This window comes from Tachysurus fulvidraco, chromosome 15 (assembly GCF_022655615.1).
Source record: "Tachysurus fulvidraco isolate hzauxx_2018 chromosome 15, HZAU_PFXX_2.0, whole genome shotgun sequence".
NCBI classification, from domain to species: Eukaryota; Metazoa; Chordata; class Actinopteri; order Siluriformes; family Bagridae; genus Tachysurus; species Tachysurus fulvidraco.
This window is the reverse complement of record NC_062532.1, coordinates 4,854,839-4,871,192: the sequence shown is the minus strand read 5'-3', so window position 1 is coordinate 4,871,192 and position 16,354 is coordinate 4,854,839. Positions and strand designations below refer to the sequence as shown.

Here is a 16,354-nt window from a genome sequence, read left to right as displayed (position 1 = left end):
GATCATGACCAGATTACTGTCCTGCAGTCCACTGAGTAATTGTTCCTCGTCCAGTGGGATTCACTTCTACATAATTGTAGGAAATGATAAATATTATAGAGAATAGAAGAAAATCATACCAATTGATAGTAAGAAGCTGGAAACTGTACTGTATGAATGTATACCACATCAGTTCAATCAGGTGTGTATGGAGTAGGCAAAAATTCAAATTGTTGGATAAAGTGAGCAGAGACTGCAAGTCCTCTTCTGTGAATGTGAATGAAAGAGGACGGAGCTTGCAATTACAACACAGTATGAGAAATTTGGAGTCTCTGTCTCCTCCCTCCTGAGTAATGTACTGAGTAATGAATCCCTACATTCCAAACACAATGTTATATAGTCACAATACAGTAATTCCTCCAATAACGTTGATTCAATACACAACATAGTGAGAGGTCTTAGAGGAACAAAAGACGTCCACACATGCTACTGCATCCCATCACCCTGCCTAGAACATCATGCCTCTATGTCTTTAATTCCTTACTCTATGTTTCACTGAGCTCTTATGCTTCTGTTGGAACTTGTTTTAGATAAAGTTCTAGGTCTTCATTTCTTTTAGCAGAAATTAGAAATTATTGTCAATACAGGACCAAGTTACTGTTGTTTGATGCCTCGTGAGAGCCGTCTGTGTGAACAAGACCATCTTTTACTGCACATTCAGCTTTAAAAAAAGACATGAGATCTAATGAGTAAAGAGCAGTGATGAAGCTGACAGCATGAAACACACCCAGAGTTTTACAGGAAGCTTTTTCTCCTCTCGTCTGTTCCTCTGTGGATGTTTTTATATCTCTAGTGGGTGTGTCATGCAAACCAAATCATGTGTTTGAACCATTTATGCTGAAACATTCAGCCCAACAACATAGCAGCAGTTTGTGTTCATTTACAGCAGCAGGAATCATTTTAATTATTTGAGATGGGACTAGGCAGAGTTTTGTGTTACTTTACTCTAGTAATCTTCATTCAATGTTAGTATTGTCATTTATTTCATATAGAGAAACATTTTAACGATTTTTAATATTTCTTCTTTTTTAACTTTAACTCCTAACTTTGAATATTTTTCTATTTCAGATTCCTGCAGTCAGACACTGATCGAGTCTGATCCAGTGACCATCAAACCTGATCAGTCTCATAAACTGACCTGCACAGCATCAGGATTTACCTTTGGTGACTACTGGATGGCTTGGATCAGACAGGCGCCTGGAAAAGGGCTGGAATGGGTTGCAACTCTAAGATATGATAGTGCTTACATATATTACTCCAATGCTGTTAAGGGCCGCTTCACCATCTCCAGAGACAACAGTAAGAAGCAGGTGTATCTGCAGATGAACAACATGAGGACAGAAGACACTGCAGTTTATTACTGCGCCCGTCACACACAGTGATACTTCCCCTTAGACATCAGTACAAAAACACAGACTTACTACAGACACATGAAAAGCTCACAGTCTGTTACAAAAAATGCTACAAAATTTAAACTTTAATTTTAAAATTTTTATTGTATTGTAATTTTATTGTACATTTCTTTTCTTTTTTTAAAGCTGCTTTGAGAAAATATCTATTGTTAAATGTGTTATATAAATAAAGTGAATTGAATTGACAGATTAAGAAATATGGAAGTAGATGTTCACAAATCTAGGAAAAAAAAAAATTAATTTCCCTATTAATGGATTTGGTTAAACCAAATGATTTGCTATGTTACTGCTGATACTGTATCTGAGTGTTTTCTCTCTTTTAAACCTTTCTGATAAAAATGCTCCAAGTCTGAATTTATTCTTTATTTTTACTTTCTTTATTTTCATTGTTGGTCCATGTGAATTTTTTATTTTATTTTTTTATTGGCAGCCAAAACCTTATAATATTTTGTATTTCCATCTGTAGGGGGCAGCAGCTGCTTGTTTTACTGAAGGATTCTTGGATTTACCTGGAAATAACCTTGAAGTTGGCGTTGCCTAAACTAATTATCAGGAATGAAAATATACATAAACTATTCTATGCTCCTGGAAACACTGGAAAAAGCCACAGGTAGAAATAGAAGCTCTGTCAGCATTCTGTGTGAATGTGGTTCTGACTGTTCCTCAAACCAACAAACTAGTAGACATCGCAGTCCCAATACACACTATAATACACACATCCCAGTCCCAATACACACTGTAATACACACATCCCAGTCCAAATACACACTGTAATACACACATCCCAGTCCAAATACACACTGTAATACACACATCCCAGTCCCAATACACACTTTCATACAAACACCCCAGTGCTTAATACACACTGTAATAAACACACTACAATCCCAATGCACACCGAAATACACACATCCCAATTTCAACATACACAGCCTCTGTTCTAGAAATGTAACACCTTCTGAACACAGAAACGTGTGAGGCTCTTTTTAGACAATTGTCGATTGAACGAGTTTTGTTCAGTTAATTACTGAGACACGTTAGAGTTTTGTTCATTTCACTCTAATAAAGGAAGAACGTTAATAAACGTTAAATATAGGAAGAACTTTAATGTATAAATGAGTAAACCTGAAACTTCAAGATCATGATGATGCATTTCATGCAAATCCTCCATTTGTGTCTCTTACATTAAGGAGGTCTGCGTGAGTGTGTGTGTGTAGTGAGGAGGAGGAGAGCAGTTTATGAGAACAATATACGCCAAAGACATTAAGGGACATTTGGAAATTACCCGAGACAACTCCAAAAACATGGTGTATCTGCAGCTGTCCGGTTTGAGTGCCCAGGATTCTGCTGTTTATTACTGTGCTGGAAACCACAGTGGTACAGACATGTTAATCAGCTGTACAAAATCCTCCTCCAGATGTGGACAAAGAGAAAAGAGCTTTCAATATAAAGGGCACTTTCACGAGATCTGCAGGTGGCGCTACAGTTCAACAAATATACTGTAACATTGTCGGTTTCTTTAAAGTACAACATATTCTCATATCCCCAGTCAGATCTAGATACTCCACAATTTCTTTGTATTTCTGTGACACAATGAACACTGAGACTGTCTCTTATAGTCATATTCTTACAGAGGAACCAAAAGGGAAATAAATAACATTTACAGAAAAATGTCTGACTTTAATTAGTGATTATTGAATACATACATTTCACAAAAGTTCCATGACATTAACTGTAACATTAAACGTAAATAGAGTTCACCATATTCTTCTTTAATTAATTAATAAATTGTCACCGTTCACAGACTGCTGCTGTATAAGAGGAAAAGTGATCACAGTAATCAGTGCCATTGATTATTAGAAAATAATTATCTTCAGGTTTGTAGCAGTAACTTCATGAAATGAAATATCTCAACTTTAACTGTGAAGATCTCCTTTGTTATGGAGATCTTCGTTTTGGCTTTGTTATGACTGAGTACAACATGCACTGGATCAGACAGAAACCAGGAAAAGCTCTGGAATGGGTTGGATATGTGAACTCCGTAGTCTAACTGTACCTCTGTAATGTTTGGCTTTAACAGCTTCAGGCATGTTCATATTCACCTTCTCAACACAGAAAGCAGGAAGTTTGCAGACATGAGAATCATTTCTGTGTTAATGTAATTCTCTAGAGTGCAGCCTACACATGACTGATAACCACATAAAGGATCGTTTATCTAATTATTTAAGAGGAAGAACGTTAATGTATAAATGAGTAAACCTGAGACTTCAAGATCATGATGATGCATTTCATGCAAATCCTCCACTTGTGTCTCTTACATTATGGAGGTCTGTGTGAGTGTGTGTGTGTGTGTGTGTGTGTGTGTGTGTGTGTGTGTGTGTGTAGTGAGGAGGAGAGCAGCTGTCATTATCAGTGTTGCTGCTGCTTTCAGCTGCATTCTGTACGTCTCCGTGTCGGCTGAATGAGTTTAGATTTAATTCCCGTTTCGTGAAAATGACTTGATGACTTTTGATGATGTTCTGTCGCTCTTATTCACAGGTGGTGTTGGAGGTGTGGAGCTCACTCAGACAGACTCTGTGCTGGTGAAGCCTGGAGAGTCATTCTCCATCTCTTGTAAGATCTCAGTGTCGAGTTATTGTATTAACTGGATACGGCAACCTGCTGGAAAAGCACTGGAATGGCTCGGATATCTGTGTAGCGGTGATAGCACTAATCTCAAAGACATGATGAAGAGCAAGATCAGTCTCAGCCAGGACAAATCCATCAGCACAGTTTATTTAACAGAACAGTTAGTGACCTGACAATGTGAAACTTACAGAAATAGTTTATTCCTCTCGTCTGTTCCTCTGTGGATGTTTTTATATCTCTAGTGGGTGTGTCATGCAAACCAAATCCTGTGTTTGAACCATTTATGCTGAAACATTCAGCCCAACAACATAGCAGCAGTTTGTGTTCATTTACAGCAGCAGGAATCATTTTAATTCTTTGAGATGGGACTAGGCAGAGTTTTGTGTTACTTTACTCTAACAATCTTCATTCAATGTTAGTATTATTTATTACATCATTAAAATATTTTTCATTCATTCATTTTTAATGTTAATTCCTACCTTTGAATATTCGTCTATTTCAGATTCCTGCAGTCAGACACTGATCGAGTCTGATCCAGTGATCATCAAACCTGATCAGTCTCATAAACTGACCTGCACAGCCTCTGGATTAGACATTAGTGGCTACTTGATGGCTTGGATCAGACAGGCACCTGGAAAAGGGCTGGAATTTGTTGCAATTATTAGATATGATAGTAAGGAGATATATTACTCCAGTGCTGTTAAGGGCCGCTTCACCAGAGAAAACAGTAAGAAGCAGGTGTATCTGCAGATGAACAGCATGAGGACAGAAGACACTGCAGTTTATTACTGCACCCGTGAACCACAATGATACTTCACCTTAGACATCAGTAAAAAAAACACAGACTTATTACAGTCATGTGACAAACCCACAGTTTCTGGACATTTATACTGATGTAATATTTGTTTTATTCCCTGAATATATCTAATATTTACTGCCTACATTTAACAATGTGACAAACTGACTAAAACTGTTGTATAAAGAAAATTATACCTCTCAAGGTTTCTTCCTCGTATCATCTCAAAGAGTTTTCTTTGCAATGTCTGCCTCAGACTTGCTCATTAGTGACAAATGTAATAGATAAATAATTAATTTTAAACTTTAATATTTTTATTCTGTGTTTCAGTACTTTTGTAAAGCTGCTTTGAGACAAAGCTGCTTTGAGACAATGTCCTTTGTCCTTAGTTAAATGTGCTAAACAAATACACTGAATTGAATTAAATTCACAGATTGAGAACTGTGGAAGTAAATGTTAACAAAGCTAAAAAAGAGCTCAGTGTCAATCATTGAGACTAATATTGATTTCCCAATTAACTGATTATTTAAACCAAATGATTTACTATGTTACTGCTGATACTGTATCTGAGTCTTTTAAACCATTCTGATAAAAAATATATATTTTCATTGTTGGTCCATGTGAAAGTTTTTTTTTACTGACACACAGAACATTATAATATTCTGTATCTGCACCTGTAGGGGGCAGCAGCTGCTTGTTTTTGAGAAGGATTCATGAAACTATGAATTCTAACAGCTGAAGTGTGTTCATGCAAATTCACCTTGTTATAAAAAAAAACAAAAAAACAGCCTCTTGTTCACCAAAAGTTCGCTTCACACGACTGAATCAAAGAGCATGATGATGGGGCTGAGCGTCACTCAGTACTACATCTTTGTTATAATGTTAACCAAAGGTACCGGAGACTGCTGTACTGTTTATTTCTTCCCTCAGAATATCTTGACTGTGTTGATGATGATCTTTGTTATGTTTTATCTGCTAGGTGTCAGCAGTGATGAGATCAGACTGGACCAGTCTCCTGCTGTGGTAAAGAGACCTGGAGAAACTGAAGATCTCCTGTAAGATAAACGGATATTCAATGACAAGCAGCTACATACACTGGATCAGACAGAAACCAGGGAAAGCTCTGGAATGGCTTGGAAGGATGAATACAGGCAATAAATGCAGAGTCTGTGAAGAACCAGCTCACTTTAACAGAAGACGTCTCTGCAAGCACACAGTACTTAGAGGCCAAGAGTCTGAGGACAGAGGACACTGCGGTTTATTACTGCGCCCGACGTGCCACAGTGACTGGAGCTGAGGAAGCAGCTGTACTAAAACCAGACACACATTGTAACTGAACTTGCTTAACTTATAATTGTAACACAGATGAACACAGTTTGTATCTATTTACTGCTCCAATTATCTATAAATGTACCTGGATAACCCTAAAATGGGCGTGGCCTGAACTAATTATGAGGAATGAAAATCTAGATAAACCCTGTTTCTATGCTCCTGGAAACACTGTGAAAAGCCAAAGGTAGAAATGGCAGCTCTGTCAGCATGCTGTGTGACATCCCATTCCCAATACACACTGTAATACACACATCCCAGTCACAATACACACTGTAATACACACATCCCAGTCACAATATACACTGTAATACACACATCACAGTCACAATACACACTGCAACACACAACCCCGTCTCCCATCCCAGTCATCCCAGTCCCAAATTAACTCACCGAACGGATTATTGTTTTTTTTTTTTGGATTCTGCAAAAGTGATTCATATTTAACAACAATATTCTGTGTATTTTAGAAATTCTACAGTTAGACTCGCTTTTATATTTATGCATTTATGTGTATCACAGTGCAAGAAAAATCCAAACCCAAGCAGCAGAAGTGTTAGGGAGCGTTAACAAATACTACTATCAGTGAAACAGATGAGGGTGCTGGGAAGGAGAACCCAAACGCAGGCCAGGGTCCAAAAAAAGAAAATTTATTAACATAAAGGATAGTATTAAATGTCTATATATGAAAACATAAATGCACAGAATGTAACCAGGCAAAGTCTTGGGCTGAAAAAAAAAATAATCCAATCAGAAACGGGCAGTAATCCACACAGGAAAAAGGGTAATCCGAAATGTCAATAACCGGAGCGCAAAAAACGGAACCAAAACAACCGGCAGCAGAGAAAACTCACGTAAGGAATGACAGGGAAAAAAGGTAATCCGAGACGGGAAAATCCACACGGAAATAGAAAACGCGAGGCACAGATAACACTCGGACCGGAGGCTGGCAGGAGTGACTCAACAAAGCGACGTAGTGACGAGAGATCATCTGGCGAGAATCTAGCATGAACGGCGTGCTTAAATAGCAGTGCCGAGTATAAAAGTCATGCGACAGGGAATGACGTCTCCAGAGTGCGCCGCGAAGGTGAGCTTCGGATGAGTGCGCTGACAACTACAGACAGAGACAGAGAACTATGGAAACAGTTTAAAATCAGGGGATGAAAGTCATTTACATACTAAATGTAACTTACAGATTCAGTGTTTAATAAATACAAACTAATTTAAACACCAGGAAACATTTTTCACTGTGATTATTGACACCTGTAGAAGACCAGCATAACAATATGCAAATGAATATGTAAAATGTTCCCCTTACAGCTACATATAGAGAAATAACAGCCACGGTCACTGTGGGCTCTGGAGAGTTTAGTACTGCTTTTAGTTATACGATGTTCCTTCCAGTTCTGCTGCTGCTGGCAGCTTCATCCTGTGAGTTTCACTTCACTAATGATCTCAGAGCTGCTAGTAAATTCCTGCAGTTATAACCTACTGTACATAGATTTTTGACTGGAATTGTGACATGTCTTTTTTTCAGATGTGGAATGTGCAGTAGAGCTCACTCAGGACACCTCAGTGATGTTAAAGCCTGGAGATTCTTTAATCCTCAGCTGTAAAGTATCCGGTTACTCAGTTACTGATAGCAGCCACGCCACAGCTTGGATTCGACATCCTGCAGGGAAATCTCTGGAATGGATAAATGACATTTGGGGGGGTGGAAAAATAGGTTATAAAGAGTCTCTAAAAAGCAAGTTCAGTGTTTCTAAAGATGCCTCCAGCAGCACGGTGACACTGAGAGGACAGAACATGCAGACTGAAGACACAGCTGTGTATTACTGCGCTCGTAATGCACACAGTGACACAACAAGCTGCAGTGCTGCACAAAAACCTCATCACAATTCACTTCTTTAATTAAATAATAACTACATTTTACTGAGTAACTAATCCCTACATTCCAAACACTGTATACATTATTTAAAAACTTCTCAAACAATTAGGAATACAATGAATTACAAATTATTTGAGAACATTTAATTAGAAGATAAACTATCTGCAGTATTTGATATGATGAAGATTTCTGTAAACAGAATGTTTATTTCGTGTTGTTGGAAGGAGACTCCAGTGTCAGAGCTAGATCAGGGTTAAAGCTGTGACTTTATTTACAGCATGAGAAAGTCTTCAGGACAGAAAAGTTTTACTTTTTCCTCAGTTTCAAGACAAGTGTTGAGGGAAGGACTGTTTCTAGCTGTAATAATGAACACAATAACAGGAAATAACTTGTTTTTCTGGCCCTAATACAAGATTAAACATAACTATAAATAAATACAAAAAGAAAAAAAAAACAATTGTAAATGGTCATGAATAAAGACTTAATGTTGTGATGATAACAGAAACTCTGCTTTGATTCATTGTTGATTATTTTTCTGTAACAAAACCTCCCCAAGTGTTTTATTCCATACTTTCTGTCACTGAGCTTTACTCCTTCTCAATACAGGAGCAGGAGTAAGCCGTCTGTGTGAAATAAACCATCACCACGTAACCATTCCTACATTTAGGTTTCCTAATGTGTTCCTTAGATGAGTGAGGTGTCTTCTAAAAATGATTCGATTTGGTTCCCTTTCTGATAGAGAAACATTCTGTTGTAGAGATTTACATAGTACCTTATCATCCACTCATCTATCCAGTGAGCAGCATGTGGTTGTGGGTTGAACACCTCCATAGTGGTCATGGACGCTCCCTATTCAAATAGAGTGGTGTATAAACAGCATGTTCTTGGCTGCTCTAGTTTACAGTGAGCTCTGTGAGAGATAACACAGCTGAACAAAAACTTACTCAATGTTGTTAGAATGGTAGGCAGAATGGATTATGAAGGAAAAGAATGTTTAACTTCATGCTCATAAGATGAACCTTATCAATGCTATCCAACTTCACAAACCTGCTCTCATATTCCCATACAAAACAAAAGTGAGATTAAGGCTACAAATACCAGAAAGTGTAGCGCTAAGAGACAAAGACAAAAGGAAGAAAAAAGAAGAGAATAGAAAAAGCAGCAGAAGAAATAACATAAAGAATATGAAGCTTGAGGAATGAAGAAATCAATGGATGAAAAAGGATCAGACTCTGTACCAAGACAGAAATGAAGAATGGATCAATATCAAGAATATTACAGTGATTAAGTTTTCTTTATTTCTTTATATATTTTTTTATTTCTTTGCTTTCAAAATATGTATGCAATAATATTGCTTGTGTGTTAAAAGATACGATGTGCTGAGTATGTTATATGGAGGCTCTCTTGGAAAAAAAAACCTCAACCCTCAGTGCTCAGAAGGAGACAGCTGACAGTAATCTGTAAAGGGAAACCCTAACACTCGTGAGGGAGGGACTTAGATAGTAAGATGATATTGCAAGCTTGTGCTGTTTGAAAGGAATGTATACCTTAAACAATACACCTGGTCACTGACCACAGAGTTACCGGTTTGGGGAAAGAGGAATGGGAAGGAATGTTGGTTTTAAAGTCAATAAGAATTGATATTGAATATTGAATATTGGTGAAAGGCTTGAAACGTATAAAAGCTTGTCTTGAATTACATTGTGTGTGCATTCTATTGTAGACAGGCTCAGTGCATGTTATACTCTGTGTGTATTATAGAACAAATGCAAGCTTACACTTGGAGAGTGTTTCTTTGTTTGGTATAATCTTTGCATTTTAATTACTTTTACTTATTCTAATACTGTTTGATTATTTGAAGGAGATTTTATTTGTCATTTTCTTTTATTTTACTTTGCATATATTACACACATTTATCTTTATTACACTACTTTTAATAAAAACAAGGTCTCCCATTGTGAGGACCCTGAAAAGAAAAGTCTGACTCCTTCCTTTAAAGATTCAAACAATAGATTAGGTAGAAGAACTTGAAGAGAATCCTTTGTTAGAAGGCCGAGTGGACTTCGAAGGACACCTGCGTTCATGGTAAGAACAACTCTGATAGTTGATCTTGTGTTTTCAACACTAACCCGTGCAAACTAGGACACATTCCTTAGTGGGATTGTGGAAGGGTTTCCTACGCAATCTGAAAACATGTGTCAGTAAATTTCTTCAACAAGCATGTCCTCGTGAGCTGTAAATATTCCCTCAGCAGGAATCTGCACCAGAGAGACCTTTCTTATTAACAACATCATCCATTCACACTCAGCACTAAGACCTTCCTCTTTATTCCAATCTCTTCTAGCAGTTATTAATATTTATTACTAATATATTATATAATAGTATATAATTTTCCCCAACTTATGTATTACATTTACATTACATTACATCTTTTTGTATTTGACTGGAGGTAAATAAGCTCTAGGACAATGATTGTGATGACTAGTTGGGACTATATACTGTACTATTCATGCTTTTATTCCTCCTGATTGTGATGCCAGCTGCAGGAACACTACAGGTCAATGGTTCTTTTCCTGAATTTAGAAACACAGAGTCTGTTCAGCAGCACAGAATCTGATGAGAGATCAAACTGAAATGTAGATGTTTACTGCAGCATCACTACTACAAACTCCTGGAATTAAAAATGCCCTTTAGGGGGCAGCAGCTGCTTGTTTTCAAGAAGGATTCATTCACGAAACTATGAAATCTAACAGCTGAAGTGTGTTTATGCAAATTCACCCTGTTATAATACAAAAACATCCTCTTGCTCACCCAAAGTTCAGATTCAGACATGTTCATATTCCGGTTCTTTAAATGATTCTGTAAATAAACTGCAGCTCATTTTCCCCGTCTGCGTCTGCAGGTTTTATGTGTTCAGGAGTCCAGAAGAGAACAAATGTCTGTGCTCTTATTAATAGAGAACAAAACTACTGGAATTAGAGGTGTAAGGATATATATACTGTAACTAATCATATAATCATTCAGTATCACGAGACAATAATCAGGGTAATGTATTCAGTCACTCGGTCATCATTAGGAAGTGTTTTATTGGGTCAGAGTGCAGGCTCCAGAGTCCATCCCAGGAACACTGAGCGTACATTCTGGTCATGTTACACATTCACACACTCATTCACACCGAGGGGCAATTTACAGAAGACGAGTCACCTGCTTCACTCCTGATTCCATTTCTTGAAGCAGATTATTTTAGACTTCTGATCACTAGAGATTACAAATCTTCTTTAGGATTTAAAAACACCTGATCTAGAATCTTCTCAGATCATATCTGTTTCGTCAGATAAAGCCTCTAGAGGGTTTCAGCCTATACCAGAATTAACATCATGTTCGGTTACAACATACAACGGTTTGTTTATAATGTTCAGTGTAGTTCAGGAAAGTGTTAATTACATCACAACACCTTCATATCATTATTAATAAGAGGTTTTTGTGCAGCACAAAAAACAAAATAATAATAATAATAATAATAATAATAATAATAATAATAATAATAATAATAAACAAACAGCTGAATTATTTTCCACATTAAATTGATATGGAGATGAAACGGGGTGTGAGTGTGATGAACAGCTGCAGAGCTGCACTCAACACAGCAATGTTTTGTCTGAAACACATGATGTTTTTATATCTCTAGTGGGTGTGTCATGCAAACCAAATCCTGTGTTTGAACCATTTATGCTGAAACATTCAGCCCAACAACATAGCAGCAGTTTGTGTTCATTTACAGCAGCAGGAATCATTTTAATTCTTTGAGATGGGACTAGGCAGAGTTTTGAGTTACTTTACTCTAGCAATCTGCATTCAATGTTTGTATTAATTATTACTTACATATATATATATATTTATATATATATATATATATATATATATATATATATATATATATATATATATATATATAATATTATTTTTTTTTCTTTAAATTTTTTTAATGTTAATTCCTACCTTTGAATATTCCTCTATTTCAGATTCCTGCAGTCAGACACTGATCGAGTCTGATCCAGTGACCATCAAACCTGATCAGTCTCATAAACTGACCTGCACAGCCTCTGGATTTAACTTTGGTGGCTCTTGGATGGCTTGGATAAGACAGGCACCTGGAAAAGGGCTGGAATGGGTTGCAACTATTTCAGATAGCAGTGGTAGCATATATTACTCCAGCGCGGTTAAGGGCCGCTTCACCATCTCCAGAGACAACAGTAAGATGCAGGTGTATCTGCAGATGAACAACATGAGGACAGAAGACACTGCAGTTTATTACTGCACCCGTGACACACAGTGATACTTCCCCTTAGACATCAGTACAAAAACACAGACTTACTATAGACACATGAAAAGCTCACAGTCTGTTAAAAAAAAGTTACAAAATTTAAACTTACATTTTAAAATTTTTCTTTTCTTTTTTAAAGCTGCTTTGAGAAAATATCTATTGTTAAATGTATTATATAAATAAAGTGAATTGAACTGACAGATGAAGATCTATGGAAGTAGATGTTCACAAATCTAAGAAAAAAAATAATATTAATTTCCCTATTAATGGATTTGGTTAAACCAAATGATTTACTATGTTATCTGAATGTGTTCTCTCTTTTAAACCTTTCTGATTAAAATGCTCCAAGTCTGAATTCCTACTTTCTTCATTTTCACTGTTGGTCCATGTGAAAGTTTTGGCAGGCAGAACATTATAATATTTTGTGTTTGCATCTGTAGGGGGCAGCAGCTGCTTGTTTTTGTGAAGGATTCCTGGATTTGCCTGGTGATACCTGGAAATAACCTTGAAGTGGGTGTGGCCTAAAGTAATTATCAGGAATGAAAATATATATAAACTATTCTATGCTCCTGGAAACACCGGAAAAAGCCACAGGTAGAAATAACAGCTTTGTCAGCATTATGTGTGAATGTGGATCTGACCGTTCCTCAAACCAACAAACTAGTAGACATCGCAGTCCCAATACACACTATAATACACACATCCCAGTCCAAATACACACATCCCAGTCCCAATACACACTGTAATACACACAGCACAGTCCCAATACATACTGTAATACACACATCCCAGTCCCAATACACACTGTAATACACACAGCACAGTCCCAATACATACTGTAATACACACAGCACAGTCCCAATACACACTGTAATATACACAGCATAGTCCAATAAACACTGTAATACACTCATCACAGTCCCAATACACACTTTCATACAAACACCCCAGTGCTTAATACACACTGTAATAAACACACTACAATCCCAATACACACCGAAATACACACATCCCAATCTCAAAATACACAGCCTCTGTTCTAGAAATGTAACTAACACCATCTGAACACAGAAACTGTGACTTTATCGTGTGAGGCTCATTTTAGATGATTGTTGATTGAACATGTTCAGTTCAGTTAATCACAGAGACATGTTAGTGTTTTGTTCATTTCACTCTAAAACCAATTCTTCTAAAATGAAGAAAGTTAATGTATAAATGAGTAAACCTGAGACTTCAAGATCATGATGATGCATTTCATGCAAATCCTCCACTTGTGTCTCTTACATTAAGGAGGTCTGTGTGAGTGTGTGTGTGTAGTGAGGAGGAAGAGAGCAGCTGAGCATTTTACTTCACTTCACTTTTATATCAACAACAATGCTGTCATTATCAGTGTTGCTGCTGCTTTCTGCTGCATTCTGTACGTCTTCGTGTCGGCTTTAGATTTAATTCCTGTTTCGTGAAAATGACTTGATGACTGTTGATGATGTTCTGTCACTCTTATTCACAGGTGGTGTTGGAGGTGTGGAGCTCACTCAGACAGACTCTGTGCTGGTGAAGCCTGGAGAGTCGTTCTCCATCTCTTGTAAGATCTCAGTGTCGAGTTATTGTATACACTGGATACGGCAACCTGCTGGAAAAGCACTGGAATGGCTCGGATATCTGTGTAGCACTGATAGCACTAATCTCAAAGACACGATGAAGAGCAAGATTAGTCTCAGCCAGGACAAATCCATCAGCACAGTTTACTTAAGAGGACAAAACTTTCAGGTCGAGGACACGGCTGTGTATTACTGTGCCAGACACACAACACTACAAACTCACTGAAGCCCTGTACAAAAACATCCCTGGTTATTTTCCTCTCTCTGCAGTACACATGTCCCCAGAGGGGTCTGGTATATATGAGCTAGCAGAGCTAAGACACTTCTGTAGTTCAAAGATATCTACATAAGGTTTCATCTTTGTCTCAACATTAAATTAAATTGTTTTCCTGAACACAAGTGTATACACAGTTAATCCATCACTAATATGACACCAATCTATTCCAAAGCTTTTATGCAGATTGCTGAAGTGGATGTTGGTGTAACACAAAATTTAAGCTATTATTATAATTATAATTGTCTGTGTGTTTTTACACATCTAGAAGTCACAAAATGTTACAAAATTTAAACTTTAATTTAAAATTTTTATTGTATGTTTCTTTCTTTTAGAGCTGCTTTGAGAAAATACCTCTTATGGACCTCCGCCTATATCCATTGTCCAACAAAAAGTGGTACAGCTCCCACATACTTTGACACAGTTTGAGAAAAGGAGAAGTAAAACTGAGAACTATAATTTCTAATAAATGTCACTGGGGTGCAGGTCCCTGCTGAGGGAATATTTACAGCTCAGGAGGATGTGCTGGTATACGTTTCTAAAGTCTGTTGTGTCAGTGTGGTTGTCATGCACAGTTATATCTTTAAATTACAAACTTTAAAATGACCTAAATCAAGGTTTCTGTGTCAGAATGATCAATAAAGTGCATGAAATAATTGTCTCTTTCTTTAAAACCCCTTTAAGCATTGCCCCCCTTTTGCAGCTTTTTCGCCTACATGACCTACCCAACAAAAAGTGGTACAGCTCCCACATACTTTGACACACAGGGGTCAGCCTGGTCTCATTGGAAAGAAGAGATTCTCTAGTTCTCTAGCAGATTGATTCTAGGCCTTACTGGCACAAAGTTACAGGGGTTTGAATGCAGAATGCAGATTTCCTGTCCGCCTGGGTTGTGTTTCTGATAAACTGATTAATCTTATTTTTCTGGAACATGTTAGGGACCAAATAACAACTGAGAGTCAGAGCCACATGTCTTGGCTTTCACCAAAAAAAATTCAAGTCAAAAGACCCAAAAATGGATTTTATATGAATATTTTTCTACAGCCCTGGTCGTCTGGTGCAGCGTTTTTGTGTATTTGTTTACTATATAACTTTGAAATAAAAGGCTGCAGGCTCAGTCTGAAAGGCCATAAACAAGCCTAGACTCTCTCTCTATCACTCTGGTGTGAAAACAGGCCTGTAACTTGACACCCTGAGCTGTGAGAGGGACAAAAGGTCAGGGATTACGCAAGAATTCTTCTGCGCATCCAGTTCACGCAGACACAGGCAAAGAAAATACGGCATGTCATATACCGTTGGAATCGTCTGCTTATTGGCTAAACGGCTGTATAGGTCCAGCCCATTTCATTGCTATTGGAAGGAGTAATTGTCAGTCAAAGGCGGGTTCCCAAAAAATGAGGTCATGCCACCATTGGCTTCTCAGCCGTCTATCTCTGCCATACAAGCACCGATTGGCTCAAATGAGGGCTTATTTGATTCGTTAGGACCTGGGCTATAAATATGACGTAGACTTTGAATTTTTGAATATCCCAATTAGGAGTTAGAGCGGCAAAACGAGATGATGGCGCACTTCTGTTTCCAGTTTTCAGAACACTAACGGAATATTTGCTTACAGATTTCAATTCCTTGGACCTGTGTGGATTTTTGTGGATTATTTGTGTTGGAATATATTACCCCAGTGAAGAAAGAGACGCGTCTAAAGGTAAGGGAAAAACCGGTATAGCGCCACCTAGGTCAGCTTTGTCCGAAATTTTTTTCTAATTGTATGAAGGCTGTGAATCATATTGTGCTTTGTGTGTGGGCTTAAAAAAATTATTGAGAGTATAAACTTTACTAGGTAAATAGGTTTTTTCGTGTTTTTGGAGGATTTGATGCTTTAAAGTTGAATTGAAGCTTGTTTCTGGGTCATCCCATAGTGGTCACTTCTACTCCCGTGCACGGCACAGCGACCCGTAATACACTTCTGCTAATGCAAGGATTTTGTGTTTGTATTTTTTTCCACACCAAACCAAGCCCCTCCATAAGCCCCTCGCCCATAGCCAAAGCCCCGCCCCCAGAATCTCACT

General features: G+C 37.6%; 1 long non-coding RNA gene and 1 gene segment (V, D, J or C); both read left to right on the top strand.

Moving 5' to 3' along the window:
- The first annotated feature begins 951 nt into the window (after positions 1–951).
- LOC113640844 lies at positions 952–15,046 on the top strand. The gene is made up of 4 exons (XR_007137911.1): positions 952–1,004; positions 12,115–12,345; positions 12,857–13,010; positions 13,924–15,046. It is a non-coding gene; the product is annotated as an uncharacterized LOC113640844 (long non-coding RNA).
- LOC113640779 lies at positions 7,525–8,130 on the top strand. The segment is given in 2 exon segments: positions 7,525–7,635; positions 7,742–8,130. Coding segments are annotated over 2 exon segments (414 nt in total).
- Positions 15,047–16,354: the final 1,308 nt, after the last annotated feature.